Consider the following 23950-nt stretch of genomic DNA (forward strand, 5'->3'; position numbering starts at 1 on the left):
TTAATTTAAAGATAGGAGAATGTTTAGTCCTAGGACTACTCTTTTCTAATGCCTTTTTCTGTTTTCCTAGTCTGGATTTGCCTACACTAGTTGGCCTTTTCTGGTGATCTTCCAGTGCTTATGCTTTGCTGTGCTATTTAGATTTCTAGAGCCAGAAGGGATTTGAAGATGAGTATTTTTTTTTTAAAAATCCAAGCTTCTGCTAAATTTTAATTTGATGGAAATATTGCTCTTCTATGAGCTTTACGGGGAAAAAATCTTTCAAAGTAACAATTACATTTGGGGATTAAGTTTAAGTAATTGGCAGTCTTGTCTTTTTAATTAAAAGGAATAAAGCTGCCTAAGACGAGCTCAATGAGATTTGCAGTGAAAAATGTTGGCATGCTGCCCCAAAGGGTGAGAAGACCAGGATCTGGCATGGATGGAAAATGATGCAGCTTTCTCTAGTCTCTAGAGTGCACCCCAGCAGGACTTGCCTTGGTATTAGCATCTTGTGCCATTTAGCAGGACGGTAGCAGCCTCCTGTGAGAGGTATTGCTGAGTGTTGACAGGAAGGAAAGCCTTTCTTTGGGAGCTTAGCACTGAGTTTAGGAACACGGTGTGGAGCTATAACCCTTAAAAAATGAACCAGCACTTTGGGAGTACAAGACTAGCCCAAGCAGCATAGCAAGACCTCATCTCTACAAGAAATCAAAACATTAGCCAGGGGTGGTGGCTCACACCTGGAGTCCCAGCTACTGGGAAGACTGAGGTAGGAGGATCAACTTGAGCCCAGGAGGTCAAGGCTGCACTGAGCTATGATAGTGCCACTCCACTCCAGCCTGGGCAACAGAGTGAAACCCTGTCTCAAATTTTTTTTTAAAAAAGTGGTACTTAGAGTCAAAACACACAAAAAGAATGCATATTCTCCCAAGTATTAAATCAGCAAGATAGTTCTAGCCTCTGACAAATGTCATATCATAGCCCCAAAAGTATAAGGCTTAATTGTAGTTAGTGTCATGGTCTGTTTTTTGGTTCTCTCTTTGTCACCTGAAATTCTTATTCCAGATCTGTACTTCTTGATTTTCTTGACATTTTTCACCATATTCATTTTGCTTTGCATATACATGTTCTCTTCGACATCCTTCAAACAAAACCAAAAAAAAAAAAAAAAGTTTTGATAATATTAACATTTACTTCTGAACTCTGGTTCCTAGCCATGGAAGCACCACGAAGCCATTATCCCATCTATTTGGAGGAAACATCAACTTCTGAAGAAGCAAGATCAAATTAAAATGCCTAGTAACAATTTCCTTTATACAGTCTCTCTAGCCTCAAGATGTTTTTACATCATCTCAAGTTATTTGTAGGTATTAAATTAAACAAGCACCTTTATTGGGAAAAAAATAATCAGTGTAAGAGATCCCACCTTACACCTCCCCTTGTAGACTGCTGTGAAGAAGCACACCTGCCAAGTAAGGACACAGCATGGCATAATGAGTTTGGGATTCCAATTTAAGGTGTTCGTACGTACTCAGATGTATGACAGGAGTAGGCAGACTACTCACTAGGACTCCACGGAGAATTGTCAGCTTATATCCACCACACATCGGTGGGGGAGAGACCTTACAAGCCATTTATCATGCTTCCTAATTGGACCCTGGGGAGCCAAGCTCTGCCATAGATCCCTATACTGTTTTGCTTATCATTGTGCTGTTTGTAAAAGAAAATGCTCCCCACATCTCTGAAACACATATACACATTTAGCACCTAGACATTACCACTAACACAATCTCTTTAACTATAAATCACAGCTATCAGTTCATTCTACTTTTTAACTTCCCAATACTCACAGTGAAGATTCTGACTTAACCACCTACCTTCTAAACCATAGTTCCAGTATCTCTTTATGTTAACTGCCTAGAAGGACATTGCTAGGGGCAACAGAAGCATCCTGTAGCAAAGAGGGGGAAAAAAATCAATAGAAGCAGAAGGTAGCAAGGTAACTGGTAACTGTGCCTTGGCTGAGTGTCCACTGTGTTTACCATCTCATACTTTTGAACTCACACAGCAGCACGCATTCCCAGCCATGTTCCATGTTGGAAAGTTGCTGCCATTCTACCATAATTTCTCAACTATACATGTGGATTTTGTATGACTTGCAAGCAAAGAATGTTTCAAGAGCAGAAACAACTAAAAAAAAAAAATCCAGGCAGTAACTTGTATTTCTGTTGAATCGCGAGCTAGAGTAACTTGGGAAATTTGTTTTATTTTTCTCTATGGAGTTACAGAACACAGGTAAGTTCGTTGTTGCAAACTGTTAAGTGTAGCTGTGCTGAAAGGGGAGGAATGATCCCATTCACTGAAATATGGTCTTCCCTTGAGGGATCGACCTTCCCATTCTAACTCATTAATAGTGTGACTTCTTGTTCTGCATTTAGATGTACTCTCCACTTGCTTTTGCCTTTGCTTTGTAGAGCTTCTTTTAGAGTTCACCTTTTCTTTTCCTTATGATTTCTAATCATCAGGTAAAGTACACAAGAAAGAACTTTCATTCTTGATGAGCAGTTAAAACCAGTTTTTGGCACAGGTTAAGTTTATTTGACATGCACAATATTTTGATGACTCCATTCATTTAAAGAAATATTTATGCAAAGAAATATTTTTGTACCTGATAGACTAGCTGGGTCTTGGGAATGACAATGGAGAATTAGCCAGGTACAGCCTCTACACTAATAGTTTACAGACCAGATGGAAAAGTACATAATGAGTTAAGCAACTTCAGTCAACTTTAAGTTCATGTTAGGATACCTGTGAGGTGTTTGGAGCAAACAGAATGGGGCACTGTAGCTAGCCTAGGCTGGTCAGGGAAGGCTTCTAGGCAAACATCAAGTTGAAAACACAGAAAGGAAAAACAGAAGATGGGAGCAGTACATACAAAGCCTAGAATCCAGAAAGAGCTCATCTGATAGGAATTCAATATCAAGTTCAATTAATTTTTAAAATCTAGAAAAAAAATGTTTTTTCCCTAATAGTTTCTTCTCCTTTCTTGCATCTGCCTTGTTTAATATGAGAAAAAAAGAGATGTGATAAATCTGTGGAGCTAAAGGTAAGAGATTTCTATAGTTAACAGTAATCTATTGTACATTTCAAAATAGAAGAGAGTAATTCAAATGTGTCTAACATAAAGAAAGGATAAATATTTAAGGTGATACATATCCCAATTACCCTGATCTGATCTTTATACATTATATGAATGTATCAAAATTTTAAAAATAAAGAACATTTCTAGGGAAAAAAAATAAAGATTAGGGATTGGGTATATCCACATTCTTAAGACAAGGAGGAACGTTTGTTGGCTTAAGTGTATAGACACGCATTGATACTATATACTATTATATGGTAGGCGGCACTGTTTGGGGTTAGTTTTCTGGGGATACTGAGAGCCTATCATTCAACAGAACACCTAGAGAAAGCTTAGGGCCTTTCAATAGTGGGTTTGATGGTAGGTTTTTAATTTTCATTGTAGGACTAGTCAGGTTGTAAGTTGCCATCTCTAATTTCAGAGCGTAGCACCAGAACCTGGTTATAATGTTGGATTTGGAGTCGGTGACACAGCAGGAGTTACAGATAAACCACACTTGTTATTGAGGAATCCTGGAACTCCGAGGAATAATGTCACTGGAAAGTGTCCAAAGCAGAACTGCATTTCCTATGTTCTGCACTGTGGTAGTTAGTGTGATGGTCCAAAGGCAACTCAGAGCATACCAACACTTTTTAATCCCTTATCTCCTAATTTCCAGGAGCTTTAAAACCCCAGGAAATCTCACAAATTTACTTGTTATCTCTGCATTCAAATTCCGCAGGCTAGTTACCTCGATTCATGGTATTTGAATGGTTTTGATTTTAAAACATACAAAATGAAAATCCACATTACATTGATTAAAGACAGTCTTGCTGCTCTTAGGATTCTGAATTTTAAGTGTATTCTAAATGGATCTGAAATTCACAACTTAGGGCTGGGAAATAGAGAGGAGTAAGACCAGAAAGGACAAATATCTCCAGAGACCTATCAAAATCTGTGTTTTTAATCCCTCTTACCAAGTCAGATAAATAAAGGTACACAGGCTTTAAAGTATTTATAAAATACAACATTTTTAAATACAAAAATGTAATCTACTTTATGTTTAAACAACTAAGTCGATTTGGGGCTGAAAGGTAGTTCTTGATCAAATGAGTTGACTGGTCCCTTAATTTTAACAAGGGGCAAAGAGCAGGATTGTACCCATAGGCGCAATGTCACATTTGAGGCACAAGGGCAGAGACACTTGTTTCTTTTTTTAAGACAGAATCTGCATGTATGGCCCTAAGTACCTTACTCACAGCTTATCCAAATAAATTTACCTCTGGAATTTTTCTATCTTACACACATTTTTAGGTGGCATAGCCCAGGGAAACCCCTTTATTAAACTTAGTCTCTTGGGAATTCTTGAACATTTAAATTCATTGATTATTAAAAATTAAATCTCTCAGGCTGAATTAGCAGCTTTCACAGTGAGAGAAAGCTGACTTGGTGTAAGAGAGTTAATAAAGTCTCCTTTTTATGTTGAGAGTGTTTAGTGAGACTGCACTTTCTGTATCTGTATTGTCACTGAGAAGAGCCCACAGCAGTTAAAGTCAAGTCGTGCACCTACATTTAAACTACACGACAGTTACCCAGAACATCAAGCCTCTGGTTAGAAGGACCTCATAAACCCATATTTTTTAAAAATGACATTGCCATTTGATACTGTTAAGACAATGTTACTTTAGAAATTAGGTCTCACCCACCTCAACTTCTCTTTTGTTTTGCTCCATGGTATCACCCAACTAAAAAGTGAAGAAAAAAATTCAGTCTCCTGATAATGATGTCAGCCCAATGCCAAACAATAAGAAAGTGATTGTTTTCTTTGCTCCACATTTAGTTTTTTAAATGTGTTGATGTATTTGTGTGGATAGTTTTCTATTCTGATAATAAATGTAATGCATTCTCATTATAGAAAAATCTGAAAATAAATGAAACTATAAAAAAGAAAATAAAGATCATATGTAATCCCTCTCCTAAGAGATAACACCATTCATATCATATAAACGGATGTTTTGTCTGAATGTTTGGATTGTTAGTGTACTTTAGAATGTTCAGGTTAAAAACCTGAAGTCTCTCCTCTTTTCTACCCTTTTTGAGGCTGGGGATGTTTCTGTTATTTGCTCAAGGTTGTAGCAATGGCAGGCCCAAAAGCAGCCCTCCCTCTGGGGCCAGGGTCCTCTCCATAGTGACAGCCCACCCAAAGTGCTTTCAGGTGTAAGGCAAACCTGATTACCTTACAAGAGATTTCCCTAGGGTCATCTCCAAAATTCGCCATAAGAGTCTCAGACATTATCTCTCTAAAGTGAAGTGTTAATATTATTTATTTTATAGATTTTTTTAAAGCAATGACTTTATTTTAAAAACATTTTTTCCTTATTTCATTTATTGTAGAACACTTGTTTAGGAAGTTTGGTCATCCAATTGATGAAAATAAGAAATGAGGCTCAAATGTTTTATTCATATCTTATAATAATAAATTATACCAGCATTAATTTTAGTACAGGTTTATTCATTTCCCAAGGAGTTAGCATCATATGTCTAGGGTTGCAATATTCTGGTAAGTCTACTCCTTCCTATGTTATTATTCACTCCTGCATAGCATCAAACACCTGAAGTCCATTTCTGGTCACAATCAATTATAACAAGAAAAATCCTTAGCAGTATTTGAAAGTAAAGTGTAGGATTCCTTTTGACCCGAATCTAGCTAAGAAAAGCCAATATCCTTCTCAATTATTAATGACATGCTAAGAATGCTTAGTTTTCTCAGCCAGTTTTATGTATCTTCTAAGTCATTATGATGACGGTCAGCTTATGAACTAAAAACAACAGGAAGAAGGTTAAGGTTAAGATTCAGATCCATTTCTCTATTTTGACTCTTTCCCATCCTAACTAGATCAAGAATGATTACTTTGATTCTTAGTGAACATTATTCCAGAAATATTAGGCAATGGGGTTTATACAACTTGAATATAGTACACGGGAGAAAATCAAAAGCTCTAACAATGCAAATAGAAATCACAAGTCAAACCTTTTCTATGGCAAAAGAAAAAAATAATAAGTAGAAGTCACTAATCCCTAAAGCCTCTCAGTAGAGTGAAGAAACCTGTGAAAAAGAAAGTAATCGCTTTCAAAGTGTGACTTTTAAGGCCACTATAATAATAAAGGTTTTATTCTGCAAAAGCTTGACAAATAAATACAAGTCAGAGGACAAAACCCATATATTTCCATAAAGGAAATTTACAAATATTGTGCCTGAGGTCCTTGGCATCTCAAGGAAGGAAGTGGCAGCAGGTAAACATTTTTCCTTCATTTTTAAAAATTAAGTTTCTTGATAATCTTTACTCTGTCCCTGCCTCACAATGTCCGACAACTGGAGGATAAAAATCCCTCTTGAGTTTGGACTCTACCCCTTCTGCAAACACACATTCTTACTACCTCTCACCCAGGGGGGAAAAAAAGTGTCGTTAATTATTTCAAGTCCTCTAACTAATATGGTGTTTTCAAAACCTGCAGCACATCAGAGGATTGGCCTGATAGAAAGAGTTTTGTCACACATATAGAAGGAATGTTTTCTTTTCCAAATGACTGCAGCAGGTTGAAAAATGAAACATTTATGTTCAAGTAAACATCCTGGAATGTAGACAACTGTGCAAACAATATAAACCCCAAAACTCTACATATCCTATATATGAATGGGAATGAATGCTTATAAATAGAGGATTAGAGACAAGTCATCTCCTCACGGATTTGTTGTATCATAGAACTCAAAGAAAACAAAAATGTCAAATGTTTACATAAGCAAAGATATGAAAATTTCCTAAGACAATGAGGGAGTTTCCAAACTGTAGACTCTAGAGTTTCCAATGAAGCATCTTTCATCTTGGCAATACTCACTTTATTTGGGGAATGAGGGCAGGTGAGAGAGAACGAATCATACCACATAATGAGAGATGAGAGGTAAGATGAAGAATAAATCTTTTGGCCTTTGAACGAAAAAGAAGCTTGGGTTTTTATTTGTTAAGATTTACACGTTTATTAGTTGTGAGGATATTTTTAAATGAAGTTCAGTCCTCCAGAAAATTTTCTACCTGCCGGGATTTGGGAAGTGATGCAAGGACCTCCAGGTCCCATATGGCACTTCAAATGACTGTGAATTCCGTACAATAATCTTGCCTGTGGGTTAAGGCACTATGGTTCCAAAAAGAGAATATAATCTCCCCTCCTTAGAATCTTAGCTAGGGTGGCTCCTGAGGTATTAATTGATTCATTCGCTCTCTCATTCATTCATCTATTTATGCATTCAGACATTTGTTCAGCAAATCTACTGGGCACTTCTATGTTAGAGGAATAGCAAGTTGAGGATACAATCGTGAACAAGGGAGACATAGTATCTATGCCAATGTGAGAGGCTGAACCAACTGATTTTAATGGTGTAAATGTGTCCCAATGTGACTGGGTATAATGAATCTGAAAGTAAAAAGTCAAGGACAGATTAGCATAAATAAATTTGTCAAGGCACTTGCCTTTTCCAGTATTAAATCCTTTCCCCATTGCCTCCTTGTAAAATTTTATCAGGAACTAATATCTAAGCATATAATAATAATGCTTTCAGAGAATATCTAGAACAATTCTCTATACTAGAATCCACTAATGTTGTGTCTTGTATTGCTGCAGCAGATTTATTTTTTTATATTATACTTCAGGGCTGCACTGCCATGCTTACTTGTTAAGTGTATTTGCTGAAACAAGATCAGTACGTGGGGAAAAGTCTTCCTCAAAGGCATGGAAATAATAGGTTCCAGGTATGTCCTAGTGAGTGTGCCCTGGGAATCTCTACAGGAATAAAATTCCTAGCAAGGCAGTTTTATTCAAAATATGAGATTGCATTTTCACTAGAAAAGGAAGAATATTTTTCATTTGATAAAGAGGAAAAAAAAAATTTTTTCTTGTCTATCTTAATGCAAAAGACTCTTCTTGAAGAGCAACATTTCATGACTAGTCTGAGACTGAAAAAATGTTTTTATTTCTCCCACTGTTGCCACCTGGTGGACAGAGGCGATTCCTTTAGACAGCACATAGGAATATGTCTTAGTATTTCCACAAGATGGCAGCACATAACCAAGTTTTCGGAGAGGCTCAAAAACATTCAGGGTTTTGCTCCTCAAAAGAGAACATGCTGTCCCTACAGAAAAGGACACATAAGAAATCATGGTACAAAACAAGCATTCCATTCTCTTTTCCTAAGGACAAATGAATTCCAGGTTTTGAAATTTTTAGTATTTCTCAAAGAAGTTGATTTATTACAGGTCTAGGGAGGAGTATCTATGATTTAATTGGTAACTTATTTTGCTTTTTCAAGCTCTTTCAAGCAAATGTGTATTTTGTATGTGAATTTTTCTGCTATTTTATTAGCAGAGTGGAATATTGAGGAATGTTTCCATCTGTTCTTTTAATCAATTCTGTTTAGTTGATTAATTGAGGAGTGTCCCCTAAAATAACCATCTAGAACATGTAGCCTCTTATCCAAACCTATGCCAGTGACAGGTCCATGTCAAGATTGCTGGCCTTCTCTTGGCAAAATGCTGCCTGATCAATCTGTTTTCCTATCACTTTTTTGTATTAGGATCTCCCAGTGTTTTTCTACCATTACTGCAATAGATTTTTCTTTTTTAAGTCAGGGGTTTCGCTCTGTCAACCAGGCTGGAGATCAGTGGCATGATCGCAGCACACCACAGCCTCGACTTCCTGGGCTCAGGAGATCCTTCCACCTCAGCCTCCCCAGTAACTGGGACTACAGGCATGTGCTACCACACCCAGTTAATTTTTTTTTTTTTTTTGTAGAGACAAGGTCTGGTTATGTTGCCTAGGCTTGCAAAAGGTTTTTTAAAAATATATTTTATCATTTGGACTCGAACTGCCACGACTTACTTGTTAAGATATCTTTTTCTCTCCTCACTAAAATTGCACTAATAATTCTCTCTAGAAGGACTTTTACCACAAAACTGACCACTTATTTTTGAACACACCATTGTCAGTACAGATTGGATTAATTTATCTCATCGGAGCACAGATTTACAAGGGGCATGTTAAGTAAACTCATTTCTCAGATGATGAAACCGAGGCAAAGAGAGGTGAAGAGATCACTTAAGCAGAATAATTGGGCTTCCTGCCTACCCAGGTTCCTGAAGAATTACTTGGAATCATTCTCATGAAGACTGTGGACCAGAAAGTGTTCTTACTGGAAGATGATCTCCTGAAGGATTTAGGTGACTTTGAGTAAAGGGTAAAGTTCTGTGGCCTTGAGGGGTTCTTATAAATTTTAAAGTATGATAAACCAAGAGGCTTGACACAAGGAAGAAGGAAAGTTGTACTTTGCACAAGAGCAGAGCCTTTCACTTTCTGTGTGAATTCTCTGGGCCTCAGTTTCCCCGTATCATGACAAGCATATTCTCCACGATGCCTTTTCAACAATTTTTAATATGTCAATTTCAAAGAAAAGTTGTCAAAGCAGGTGTCATGAAAGGAAACAAGTGACAGTGTGTTTAACACACATCTGCAACATCAGTGGTCAGATGAGATGTATGAGAAGGTTGTCAACAGGTAGAGATGTCTGTTTTATGAATTGAAAGAACTTGGCTCTACTTTCAGGATGAGAGTGGCATCAGTTGCTGGCTTCTGCTATGAGAAACAAATTCTCACTCATCTTCCTGTATGAACATGTAGTGTGTTGCAATTGTTAGTTAGAAATAACTGAAAGTGATGGACTTCACAGACAGGACGGCAGGTGCTGATGCCTTCGAGCATCCTCAGAAGTGCACCTTGAGCTCAACCGGCACTCTTGATGCCAAAAAACCTTCAGGCTGGGGGCTCTTTTCCCATATCTGACCAGTATAGGGAAGCTCTCCTTATGTTCAGACACAGTTAGCTTTTAGGAATAGTGTGGCCAGCACAAGTTTTGCTAAAACTGAATTGTAGGCAAACATTTCTAGACTTCAGACACTAGAACAATCGTGCCCTTCTTTACAGCCATCTTAAGAACACCAGAGAATGGCATGCTTTTGGAGGGCTTCTTCTTGCATCGTACTTTGAATGAACAAATAGAAAACCTATTATGAAGATGATTAGTAGGTTGCACTGAGCCTTGGAAGTTTTACAAACCTAATTTCAAAGATCTGACCCTTTGTGCCAAATCTGAGAATAAAAAATTTAGCTACTCAAATTTTCTGTTTTAGGCTAGGAAAGTGCTTGGTGAATATTTATTTTTCTCATAGTTCAGTGATTCGAGATCTTCTCTTGTGGCCCATTGTGCATTCAGAGTGCCAGCCATGCATGGACCAGGCAACAATAGTAATCAATAACAGACACAGTTCCTGCCTTCATGCAATTTGAAGTCCAGGGGGAAGAAACTCATTAATCAAGCATCATTTTTTTGAGATGAGATCTCACTATATTTCCCAGACTGGTCTTGAATTCCTGGCCTCAAGGGATCTTCCCACTTTGGCCTTCCAAAGTTCTGAAATTACAGGCATAAGCCACTGACAAATACATTTGAAGTTAAAACCAAGATGAGTGTTATGAGGGAGAATAGCACTTATCCTAAGGGGATTTACTTTTATCAAGGAGACCAAGGAAGACTTCCCTGTGGAAGTACCAATCAAATTCCAAAGGATAAGTGAGACTTCCAGTAGAAATGTCATGGGGGCCATAGGCATTTTGGCAGAGAAGACATAGTCCCAAGAAGGATAAAGGAAGGTTAGAGATGCTGAGCAGAGATGATAGACAGCGAGGAGGTGAGAGGGTCAGGGAACTGTCGAAAAAAAGTCGCAAAAAAGCATGCATAAATTTCAAGCAGGACTGTAAGGTGACCACATGTCCAATTCAAAAGGCTGTCTCCGGGAGAACAGTTCAGTCACTTTACTTCTTTAGTGAAAACATGTTACTCAGTAATGGAGAACTATGTCCTGTGGTCACAGAGAAGAAAATCTGTATCCCACAGCCAATTTGGGCTTCTCTATGGGGCCACTCGTTAAGTTGGTCCTGATATTCAAAGCGATATCCTATAGAAAATTTACGTATTTGCTTCTAAAGACCTAAGAGCATTGCAGTTTACTTGATAAAGATACTTAAAGGGAAAGCCAAATATTTGACCTATAGGGGCTCTTCCAACCCTGTGATTTATTTATACTTTTGACAAGTATTTACTGATTACCTGCTGCCTGCCAGGCTCTCATCTAAGCATTAGGGACACAAGGGTTGACAAAACAGACACCGTTGCTGCCTTCATGGAGCATATACTCTAATGGAGAAGACAAACTACAAGCAAGTAAATGCGTAGCAGAATGTCAGGTTAGAGATGGGTGCTATTCAGATTAGTAGAGAAAGGTAGAGGAATAGAGAAGAAAACAGATGGTACTATTTTTGAAGGGGAGTCCTTGAGTTGGTGACATTTCTGCAGAAATCTGAATGAAGGGACTGAGTGATCCATACAAAGATGTGGGGGAAGAACACTCCAAGGAGATGAAGCTGCCAAGGACCAAGGTTTTAAGGGTGAAATGGACTTGCCCTGTTGAAAGAACAGCAAGAAGACCAATTAGCTTGAGTGGAGTGAACCAGGGGCAAAATGGTAGAATGGGGTGGGGGATCAGACACATTTTATGGTTCCACTAGCTTGAAGTCTAGAGTTTTGTATGCTCCACACTCAGAGCACTTATGCTTGTCAACACACATAACACGTAGCATCAAGTATTGGTAGTTGCAAATCATTTTTTACCACCTCCAACTGCACAATATGTGTTCCAACATGATATCTTTCCATCTGCCTTTCTTTCAATCTCTACCAATAGCTGTTCCTATAAAAATGTTCTTTCCTTCTTTTCTCTTATTCTCCTTTCAGTGGAGAGTACCAGACTACCTTTGGTGTTTATTCTCAATTGATAAAGAATTTTTTTATTTGTTTTGTTTTGCTTAATGTTTCTTTTTTTAGAAATTGGCACCACCGTGCACTTCAAGCAAAAAGGTATGGTTCTTATTTCTGATTACCTTCTATATGTCAAAATTAAAATTTTGCAGCAATGTATTGTGGTCTTAGAGACTTGAGTTCATTTCAGTTGAATAATTTGTGATAATAATTTCCATAACACGTTTGGCACTATTCTTCTCAAATTGTGAGCTTTCTTATTTGCAAAAAAAGACCCTGATCTAATTCGTGTCCTCTTTATTGCCTTTGACAGTTACTCATTTTTAAGTCTCTGTAACTAAAAATTATTTTCTGCTCCGCTTCCTGCCCCCCTACTGTTCTTATGTTAAGTATCCATAGTTCATTCTGGAAGGTCTATATTTTTGGAAATGCTCACTGCCCAATGACAGGGCTCTCAGAAGAGACACAAAGGCCGTGTTACAGTCTCTTGTTGGCCTCAAAAAATGGACGCTAAAATTCAAACAGTTACAAATTCAGAGGAGTCCTCTTTATAAATCTAATAAATCATAATTCTTAACAGAGTGTATCCATAGACTAGAGGCACAGATGCACCTGTGTAGCCAGACACCACCTTCCTTACACCCTCAGGTCATCTACTTGATTACAATTGTCCCATATAAAGACATCTCCCTGTCTGAGTCTCAAAAAGGCAAGACAACCAAAATCATTCTCAATGGTGAAAACCTATTATTGTGGGACTCAGGTCCTAGCAGGGATCAAGAGCCATGAGATTATGAGCGCTCCGTGGCTTACTCCCAAGAAAGGGTAGCACCTTGTTTATGGCCAGTTCTAGCAGGTCCTCATAGAAAGAAGCAGGGAAGCAACAGTCAGGAATGTATACTTGAAAACACGATCACTTGAGGCCTTCAAGAAGGTATACAATATTTTTCTTTTCAGTCTTTCTTTTCTTCCCAATGCCATGATTACCAAATATATTTGAATCTTAAGTGCCTAGGGTTATATGTGATACCTTAGAGCTTTGGTATGGATGAAGAAACAGAGCATAGCATCTTTTGTCTTTAAAGACCACCAAAAAAAGCAGCCAGTGTCACAAAGGAGTTCTAAAGCCTAAAATTTCAAAATTTGTGTGCCAAAATACTTGATGCTATGTTCATGGAAAAGATGCGATGATTCCAACCTTATTGTGAGAATCCTTTAGCCTTATCAAAATTTCCCTTAATGGAGAGTGGGCATAATACACAAAGGGTTATGAGGAGGAACCTAGATTTAGTTCTAAGACCCATGGCTCAAAGAAAACATCAATACAGCAGCCCACATCTTGTCCACAGGAGATGTCGCTCCAAGACTCCCAGTGAAGACTCCCGTGGATGCCTGAAACTGTGGATAGTATGGAACCCTGTATATACTATAATTTTTTCTATATATACCTATGATAAGGAGTCACGTATAAATTAGGCCTAGCAAGAGCTTAACTACAATAATAATGATAGCAACAATTATAACAGTATTCTGTAATAAGTTGTGTGAATGTTCTCTCTCTCTCAAAATATCTTATTGTACTGTACCTCAGGTAAGTGAAACCACAGAAAGCAAAACTGTGGATAAAGGGGGACTGCTGTATTTCCCTTCTAATCTGCTCCAATTTGGATATTATATACTTTAATCTCCAATTCATTCATCCCAAGGATGTTGTAGTGGCGGGAAAAAAATGGCAGGTGGCGCCAAAGTCAATCTTATCAGGCTTCCCTCTAAACCTGGCTTCCAGGGACACCAACATGCCTGAGTCGGCTAGGCTAGATAATATCAAAGGGAGATTTTTAGGAAATTCTGTTGATTAATGTTCTCCTTTGTTTAACAATTGTATACATTGTTTAGATTTTTGTTTTACTTCCAGTCACTCGATCAGCCCTTAACAATTCTAAAAGAGAATCCAAATTTAAACTTCTCTGGCCTTCTCTTATATGGCTGAAATCAGCACAGGAATAACATTATCATTTACCTTGATGTCTTCGTGACTGAAAGGAATACCCAAGGAGAGTATGATTAATGACACTTTGAATAAATTTAGTCCCAAATCCAGGAAATGGGACCTCAGGAGAAGCAACAGAAAACTGGTGGCCAGGTTTGGATTACAAATTCAAATGTTTCTCCAAGCACATGTGTCCTCTAAAACAGGTATTGAAAAAACCACCTGGTGCTTTCTTTGAGATTTTACTGAAATATAAATCAATTGGCTCCGGATCCTGAATTAGATTTGTAGTGTAGAGACTTGCCAAAAATTTTTCATTTTCCTCAATTTCACAATGTTTTTATCAATCTTGCCCTTAATAAAAATTCCCTTTTATTGTTATGGCAGAGTGCAATCCAGCATTCACTGTGATCCAGAATCTTACTTATTCTATCTCTAGGGTTGAAAACCTTGACCTGGTGTGTTGACTCACGGTTTGCAGTGTTGCTGCAGCTGAATTTTGCCCCTTAGGGTCAACTTTAAAAGCCTTGACCCAATTCACAAACCAGTACCTTGGAGTCATAATGGTATTTCATCTTTTTTCTGTAATCCAAACTTCTGCATTAATAATAATAATACCAATTACTGAATGTTTACCAGATACCACACATATTAGTATGTGTGTACATATAACACATATATAGATGTGGTTAAAAAGCAAGATATGATTTTTGTCTGTTATATGAAAATCATGTAGCAAATTTTTGAATTGTGTCTCTATTTGCCCATCTATTCTTAAGGCTAATTTATGTTTGCAGACTCTTGCCTTCATTATATCTGTCAGTATATGAAAGCACTTGCTGAGCCTGGCCATCTGGCGTGGGAAATATGATTTATCATTTGCATATCCACAAATAAGCAGAAATTTCATAACTCTGAAGTAAAACATAATTAATGATTTTGCTGATTATTCTTCCCTGAAATAGCCATTAACTGAAGTAGTCTCCTATGCAGTCACATATATCTATAATTGCATACACACTTGTGATGATTTCCCGACGATCACCCTTGTATTTTTAAGCCTATTTATTTACTCTCAAAACCAATTATGAAAAGAGTGAGTCATATAAGCACATTAAATAGCTATATGAGAGCACTTAATAAATAATAATTGATAGCGATGAAGATATCTTTAACAGGTGCACAAAATGCATTTTAAATACAGTCATGTGTCATTTATTGACTGGAATACATTCTGAGAACTGCATCCTTAGGTGACTTTGCTATTATGTGAACCCAGAGTGTACTCACACAAACCTAGTGGTATAGCTAACTACATACCTAGTTTATATGGTACAGCCTATTCTTAGACTAAAAGCCTACATGGCATGATACTGTACTGAATACTGTAGGCAATGGTAAGTATTTGTGTATATAAAAACATCTTAACATAGCAAAAGTACAGTAAAAATGCAATACTGTAATCTTATGAGACCACTGTTGTATATATGTTCCATCCTTTAACCAAGATGTCATGTGGTGCATTAGTGTATATGATAATACTATTAAGGATAAAAGCAAAAGCTATTAACATAGTCATAGCAGGATTCCCGATGATAACATAGAATAGCATGTGAAAATAGCAGTCAATTTTGAGTTATGTGTACTAAGAGACCAGTAATATGTGTGTATATTGTGTGTGTGTGCATATATGAGTAACAATTTTGAGTTATGTGTACTAAGAGACCAATAATATGTGTGCCTATTGTATGTGTGTATATTTGAGTATGTATATAACATATGTACTTCTTTGTGTGTGTATCTATATATATGCATACAGGCATTAGCAAGGATGTTAGATGTGTAGCCCGACTCATATATGAATATAGTATATTTTTCAATGATAGAATTTCTAGGATATTTAGTCCCATCAAATAAAATGATAAGATAGTCTTGTTTGCCTTCCGCAGACACCAATTAGCAGCAGGATGTCTGAGAGAGAATCTAGCCTGTCCTAGCACGGAAACCTGAGGTGAAGGAAATAAGCCAAATTGGATTCTTTCTTAAAAGCTTCTGTTTCACACTATCCCTCTTGCAAAACAGAAATCATTCTTTCTGAACCCTGCATGGCCTTGATTTTTGTGTAGTTTTTCTCTGTTTTGAAAACCTTATTGCTACATCTATACAAACAAATGTGCCCAGGAACTCATGCCATCTAGTGTATACAGAGAAATGAAAAGCTTAGAAAAATAACATTACCACCAGGTCAGAAGCCCTTGGAGGTTGCCACTGAGAGCTTGAAGGTCCCAGAAGTCCAAAAAGGGTGAGAGTGGGAGAGGGACACACAAGGAGTTGTTTAGGAAGGACGTGAGCTGAGACTCAGGACACCTGAACTGAAATGTCTGGTCAGCAATTACTATGAAGGTGCTTTACTATCATTGACTCTTAATTCCTTATGAAAGGCATGGACCTGAAAGCAGTTAAAGTGCCTTTTTGCTAATATGGTGCTACACCCACTTATAAAATAAGAGAATTAGTTAATTGAGTATTTCTTTATTCTGCGTTTTCATAGCTTTACAAATGAAACAGTGCATTTTATACAGTAACTATGTTACTAAACATTTGTATTTGTTCAAATTTTTATATTAAGTAACAATTTAATATTCTCAAAAAGGCATTCTAGCAAAAAAAAAAAAAAAAAGGCCTTTTGAAAATCAGTTTTGCAAAAATAAGTTGCCTCTTTATTTTTGTGTGTGTGCTGGCTATTTTCTTTAGACCCAAGTTTCATTTGCTAAATGTTTGGCAAGAGACTAAAAGTACCCCTTCACTGTGTGTAGTGGTGACAGGCAGAGATTCTGAAGCCAGACACCTGAGTAAAAACCCAGTTCCTCTACTTATACGCTGTGTGAGCTTGGACAGTGGAGTCAGCCTTTCTGTATCTCTGTCATTTCACTGTCAAGTAGATTTCATCATAGTACCCACCTCACAGTGTGGTAGCTTGTGTATGTTTATAAAGCATTTATACCTTGTAGTAAGTGCTGTATAGTTGTTTGTTGATTTTCCTTTGTTGTAGCTGTTGTTTTTATTATTTACATAAAACATAGGTTAGGAGACCATTCTTGAAGTCGACATTTTTCCCTGTTATTCTACCTCCAACTGAGAATGTTTATAAACAGTTTTGGGAAAATTCACATACCCGAGGATGCTTCCACAGTTCCTGCAAACCATCATAATTTAATACACACAAACACACATCAATCAACCTGCATATGTGCCCTCAAAACTTTAGTGACCCATAATTATAGTCACACCACACCAGTTTCTCTTTTGAACAGCATTATTTAAGTGTGCAGTCTTAAATCCAAATGTTACTATAGTAAAAAAAATACTAACTTTTTCTCCCCCCCCCCAAATGTTATATGAGCAAAACTATACAGAAGGAGAAAATGAAATAAACAAAGCTCGTTGACCAGGCCTACAATTTCTGCCCCAACCCTTCTCTTTTCATTGACATACAAGCTCCTTCTTCACCTTCCTCTTCAACCTACTCTCCCTCTCAGACCCACACCCACATCCCCCAAATTGTGTCCTCACTGGGAAAACTAGGGTGGCGACGGGAAACACAGACTGTCATTCTAGGCTCATCTGGGTGAGCTCAAATCTCAGTTCTGTACCAATTTTGGACCTGTCTCTTAACCTCTCTAGATTTGTTTATTTTTTTATTGTTGTCTTTGTTTTATTTTTTTTTTAAAGGGACACATGAAAAGTTTGGAGGAAATCATCCCTTTGTGGTCCCTTGAGACTATACCTTGCTAAGATGCCATCCAGCCACAAATGTTACTTTGAAACCATTCCCCTCCGCATTAAAAAATAATGACTGCTTCTCCCTTGGGACAGAAGGGAGTCACGGATTGGTTCCATGTTTTATTGATGGAAATGCTGTGATGACCTGGCTGGAGACTCAGTGTCTGGTTGCAAGACCCTCACCAATGCTCAGAATCGTAATGATCAGAATCACAAGGCTATGCAAGGTAGAGGATGCAGAGGTGGCTAGGTGAATAGGAGCTATACCATCAGACACATTGGAGACAGCCGATTTAGGGAGTTCACTGGCAAGAGCATCCTGTATTTAGAAGTGTTTCAGCCAATGACGCCCCTTACAAAACTCGTAGCCCAAAGAGGAGAAGGACATAGGCAAGGTTTCAAGATCTTCTTGTGTTGCACATAAATGCGCCAACTTTGAGTTACTCATACCTGGTTAGATCCTACCTCAGTGATGGTCAGCAGTCAACTGTAACATGGAATAGGCCACATGTAATTCACTCTCTTTTCTCTCTCTTTTGCTCTGCAGGACCTGGGTCGGTGAGAGGAATAAATGGATCCATCAGTCTGGCCGTACCACTGTGGCTGCTGGCAGCATCTCTGCTCTGCCTTCTCAGCAAATGTTAATAGAATAAAAATTTAAAAATAATTAAAAAACACACAAAAATGCGTCACACAGAATACAGAGAAAAAGAGAGAGAGAGAGAGAGAGAGAGAGAGAAAGATGGGGGGGAGACCGTTTATTTCACAACTTTGTGTGTTTATACATGAAGGGGGAAATAAGAAAATGAAGAAGAAAATACAGCATTTAAAACAATTTTACGGTCCACCAATAAAATATTAAGTCTAATTCAGGATGGAGAAATTGCTACCAGGATATGTTTATACCTACTAAACAAATGTGTGCTGTGTAAAGACTACATCATGCTAAGGACATCCGGATGTTGTAAAAATAAGACAAGTACCAGATGGATATTAACCCCCCAACACACACTTTATCCTTCTTTCCTTCATCCTTTCCATCTGTGGGAAAAAAAAAAAAACAAGGTCTTGCCTTTGGCATTTATATTTCCATAATCTTTTTATTCTGTTTTTCATTTGAGCTGACTTGTAGCCATTTCAGACTATCAATGGAATCCTGTGTTGAGCCTTTCTCTGGCTTTCCTGCCTCTACTATCTCTCCAACTTTAAAGATCATTCCCTCTCCTTCCAGTGTGTTTTATTTCCCCCACTCCCATCCCAGATATTCCCCTTCCCTCCCTGGCCTCTCCTCACCTCACCCCTTCCCCAGAGCACTAGTCATGCCGCAAATGCTAGGAAGTGCCATTTTAATTTTCTCCACTGTGCGCGTGTGCTCAAGTCTTTTGCTCTCATGTGGGTGTACATGTGTGTGAGCGTGAGTGTGTCTCTCTCTAAAGCATGCCAAGGGAATGGTTCATGTGTACATAGACTCATTGTGCTGTAGATACTGTCTTGCATTGTAATTGTGAGATGCGGCTGTAATAAATTGCTGGGGGAGATGGCGGGGAAGGAATCAAGGAGCAGAGTCCCGCCCCCCATCCATGGCTGTCACATGACATCGGCGTGTATTCAAACCAAGCCGTGCCCCTTCCTAGGGCCGGACCCCATAATCCTCCTAGTTCCATCATCAGAACCCAGTCGGGAGTCACTCAGAATATCACTGTAAATGAAAGTGCCTACTATCGATGGAGTGAGCAAACAGTAGAAGGAATCAGTGACGTGGATGAGGTGACCTAGGAGAGAAGGTTTCAGATCTCACTCTCGTTTCATGAGTCTGAGGGATCCATGCTTTTCCTGGCTTTTTACAGGCTGGACCCTGCTCTGCTGCAAGAGTGAGCAGCTGTTGTTAAATTCCTAGAAACAGGAAGGTCTCCAAGGGTTAACTCCCAATGAAAGAGTGATGAACCACATGGAGATTCTAAGCAGCCCTGTTTTGCCTCTTCCCGAATCTTCCAATAACACTGCGTTTGCCCCATGGATTCCCCTGAGCAGAGATCGTTTCCTATTTCAGATAAAATGTAGCAAAAGTGAGCAAAGCAAGAGAACTAGGCAGATGTGGCAAGTCCCAACCCATATTCTGGAGATACTGTCAGAGCTCTAATACAAAGCATTGGCCATCATGAAAAGGTATCCATTCCGTGTGCTCCTCTACGGATTTTTTTTCTGCTGTTCTAGACTAATACTCTGTTTGGTTCCCCACATCGTCACCCTTCTGTTCCAATGATGGTGTTTGTAGCACTACTGTTCATAGTGGTCTCTCATTATTCTAGGTCAGTCCACAAGGAATTGCATTATATTCAACTTCCTTGCTCTATTTAGATTTACTGCTGTAAGAGTCATCTTGACATTAACACTGAAATATGAGCTAGTTCCTTAACCAAGAGATATGGACAACTTGTAAGAAATGTAAGCAAATATTGTACAATTACCACAAAGCTTGGCATTACCACGTCACCAAAAGGTTTTCTAAGGAAGGGTCTTGCAGAGAGAGCTGGCTCTCTGCATGTAGGTATCTTTGTCAGAAAACCAACCTGGCTCTCACTTAGACTACAGGAGGCACTGGAAGTAGTTGAGTTTATGAAAGGACAGAGGATTATTATTGAGGTTATAATTGAATGTAATCCTTCAGAGTCAAATGAGGTAGCTCATTAGGTTTTGGAACCTTGAAATAGCTGTCACATGATATGAAATGGCAAACTTCATAACTGGAAAAGAAGACAGAGGAAGGAGTGAAGAGGATGAAAGGAAAAGGAAGGAAGGAAAGAAGGAAGGAAGGAAAGAAGGAAAGAAGGAAGGAAGGAAGGTCTGAGAAGCATTTTTAATTTCTTCTAGGGGATTCTATTGTTTGTTTTCAAAGCTTATCCCAGACTTCTTTCATGATTGTGAAGTTTAGACATGAAACAGAAGGATAAATTCATCTTTGGGATGTGTAAGAGTATTTATGGAAGATTCTAACATAGGACAGAAAAGACATTCTTAAACCAAGAAGGTAGCTAGTAACATACAGGGAAGGCGAGCCATATTCCTATGCAGCATCAAATTGACAATCAGGAATTTCTCTGAACAGTTTAGTCTTCTTAGTACAGTAATAAAAGATGATCATCTTTGATCATAAGTGTTTTCCGTATAGTAAAGAGGCAGACAACATTCAAGTGAAAGCTTTAGAAAAGTACATGCTAATTTAGGGTTATGCAGGAAGAGAAAGGTAGGAGTTAATTCAGATGTTTAGTATCAGTTTTAGGAACAGATGCTGTGACTTGTCAACAGGCTTTAATGATGTCCTTTCTTATTGTCTCCACCTTGTCATAAGGACAAGGTCTTTGTTTACAGAGGAGCTTCCCCACTGAAAGGCAAGTCTTTGCCATGTCAGCACCATTTGTTTCATTGGTTTTAATATATCGGACCATATGTTAAACATAACTAAACATGTATTTTAAAATGTGGTATTTGCCCATATCTCTAGCAGGATTTGGGAATTTTAAAAATTTGCATCTGGCTCTTGTTTCAGAGAAAACATTGTCCCTAGAATCTCATTGGTTTGAGGGTATCTCTAAGCAATGGAAGACAAAGTTGGAGCCTGCAGGCTTACACTAAGAAATCAAATCTCAACATGAGACTTCTTGGAATTTAGGTAATCATATTGTTGTATTTCCCCTAAAGAATCTTGTCCATTGGCAATCAAAGCTTAAAGCCCTGTACTGAAAGGCACCAACTGGTTGGCAATAATATTCTGAGAGGAGTGAAATGCACCAATTAATCTGATTGGCTGATATATTCAATATCACTTATATACAAAATATAACTCTACCATTCATAAATCAAAATTATTAGGCCCAAATTTTAGTTAACAAAAACAGAAAAGACCTTGATCCCAGGGCACTTCCTGAAGACTGAGAACTATTCTAGGTTTTACAAATGCAGAATTGTAATTATATTCTCTGAGCGATTGTTGATCAAACAGTTTTGCCTTGTTAGAGGACCAGTATTGCTTGTTTTGAGACATAAAATCCCTCTCTGTCCTAAAAGTACTAAGGCTTATGGAAAAGTAGAAATATTTTCTATCAGGAAGAATTCTCCCATTGACCTTTGCCTTCTCTTCTAAGTCAGACAGACTTCTCCCTCGCCTTGGGCTTTTTTTTTCTTTTTTCTTTTTAACTACATAGTCAGACAACCGGGGCTATTCATAGAGACCTTGTAAAAGTACTCGTGATTTTCATGTTCTTGGAGGACAGAAACAAAAATCTGTTTCTCCTCCAAAAATGGACTTACCTCCTTTGCACACAAGAACTAAACTCCTCAGCATGAAATTGAGTTATTACTTACCAAGTTGTTAGCTTCTTGCATACTTCAGGGTGGTAGGTTCCATCCCCAAGTTGGTTGTGGTTTGACTGTTTCTATTGGCTAGTCTCCCTGAACTTCTCATTTTGTTCTTTGCAGGCTTTGAAATTATTTGTGGAAAAAATAATATATATGTGTGTGTATTTTTGTTTAATCTTATCTTTGCAGATACTATATTTACAATAATGTATGTATTATAAAACAAATTAAGAATAATGGTTTAAACTTAAAAGGAAGAAAAGAACTGAATCTGGTGTCTTAGAATAAAAAAGAGCTATGTTTTATTTAGTGACATGGAGCCCCACTTTTTCCATTTTGTAATTGTTTGCTTAAAAGAAATTTGTTTATAGATCTTGTTCAATGGGATTAATCATGTCCTCATTTCTCTCTTCATCCTCATAAACTTTTAGCCTGAATTTAGTCTTGGTTACCAATAACTTTTTAAAAATTTTTTTGTAGAAATGTAAGTGCAATGCTATATCTGACCTACAAAAACTATTAATATCTCCAAGACAAATGTTAAACATACCACAAAAATGGTAAGATAAGACCTTGAGTTAAGAGACACAAACCCGTTTTGGAAGACTCCTTCCTTAAATATTTAAAATATTTCTCTTCCAAAGACTACATTTGCCCCAGTGATGTAAATTTTCCATCATAGTTGGCATAATATCTGTAAACATCTCACTAAATGCAAAATGGAGTTTACATTTATATGTATACTAGCAGAAGAGAAGTAAACTATTCTAATTTGCATGTAGCTATGCTGTTCAAATGTCGCCAACTGAAATTCAAGAAAGAATTTGTTTTCACACAGCAATGTACATCACTTTCCTCTTGGCAAGGAAACTGGTGCTAACGTTAGGTTTAGGTTTAACATTTACACCAGCGAAAATGTTTATGAATATTATGGAAAACTTTTTTTAAAACCTTGATTTCTCTTCAGCACATTTACATACCGTGTGCTGATTAATAAATTAGGCACCAATCATGTGTAAATCAATGTAAATCACTAGTTTATGTACATAATATAAACTATGTAAACTTCATTTTTCATGCAGTGCCCAACTTCAACTAAACCTATGATTCTCAAAGAAAAAAAATCAAATGAAAATATAAACCAAAACATTTCACAGGTCAGAATGGGAAGAAGTATGACTAAAGCCTCCCACAGGAGGTTGCCTCAGCCAAAGGAAGCAGACCCACAGGGACAGTGAAAGGCTTACTTCCTGCCCAGGTCACCAATTTGTTCTTTCTGGACCTAAATGGAGATTCTCCTGTTGCTGGGGTTATCTCACCTGACCCTAAAGCAAGGGAAATAAAGAGAAAGACAAAGGGAGAGGTTTGAAGGGCTCCTGTGTCTGTTGCCTCAACTCCCAGGTGTCTTCCTGTAATTTCTTTCTCACCATCTAAGACGTCTTATTTAAATAGCTCCAAGGGAGTCACCTACATCTTTGTGAGCAAAATATTACTCAGTTTTTATTTTCAATTTAACAAAAGCATTGGGAAAATTTTTCTGTCATCTTGATTCTAAGATATTGTGTGATATAAGAAATAGGATATATCCTGGAGAAATATCTTGGCTGAGTCATCCTAGAACATATTTACTTTTCCTGTATCTGGTAGCCCTATGTTTCTACACATCTATCCTGAATATTGCAAATGAGGGGCAGAATTATTTTAATTGGGAGTATCTCTCTCAGGCATGTTCTCTCTGAGTCTTTTTGAAGTAACTGATGTGTGTAACAGAATGGCAACATGTACCTTTTCTGCAATC

General features: G+C 37.8%; 1 protein-coding gene across 1 annotated transcript in view; it reads left to right on the plus strand.

Moving 5' to 3' along the window:
• LSAMP (limbic system-associated membrane protein) overlaps positions 1-18675 on the plus strand; it is a 44284-nt gene extending 25609 nt beyond the window's left edge. The window contains exons 6-7 of the mRNA XM_021711145.1: positions 12090-12122; positions 18344-18675. Coding sequence (XP_021566820.1) covers positions 12090-12122; positions 18344-18441 — 131 coding nt within the window. The 3' untranslated portion in view covers positions 18442-18675. The remainder of the gene's footprint in view (positions 1-12089; positions 12123-18343) is intronic.
• The last annotated feature ends 5275 nt before the right edge of the window (positions 18676-23950 follow it).

Source organism: Carlito syrichta, unplaced genomic scaffold, assembly GCF_000164805.1.
Source record: "Carlito syrichta isolate Samal-C Ts95f unplaced genomic scaffold, Tarsius_syrichta-2.0.1 Scaffold301886, whole genome shotgun sequence".
NCBI lineage: Eukaryota > Metazoa > Chordata > Mammalia > Primates > Tarsiidae > Carlito > Carlito syrichta.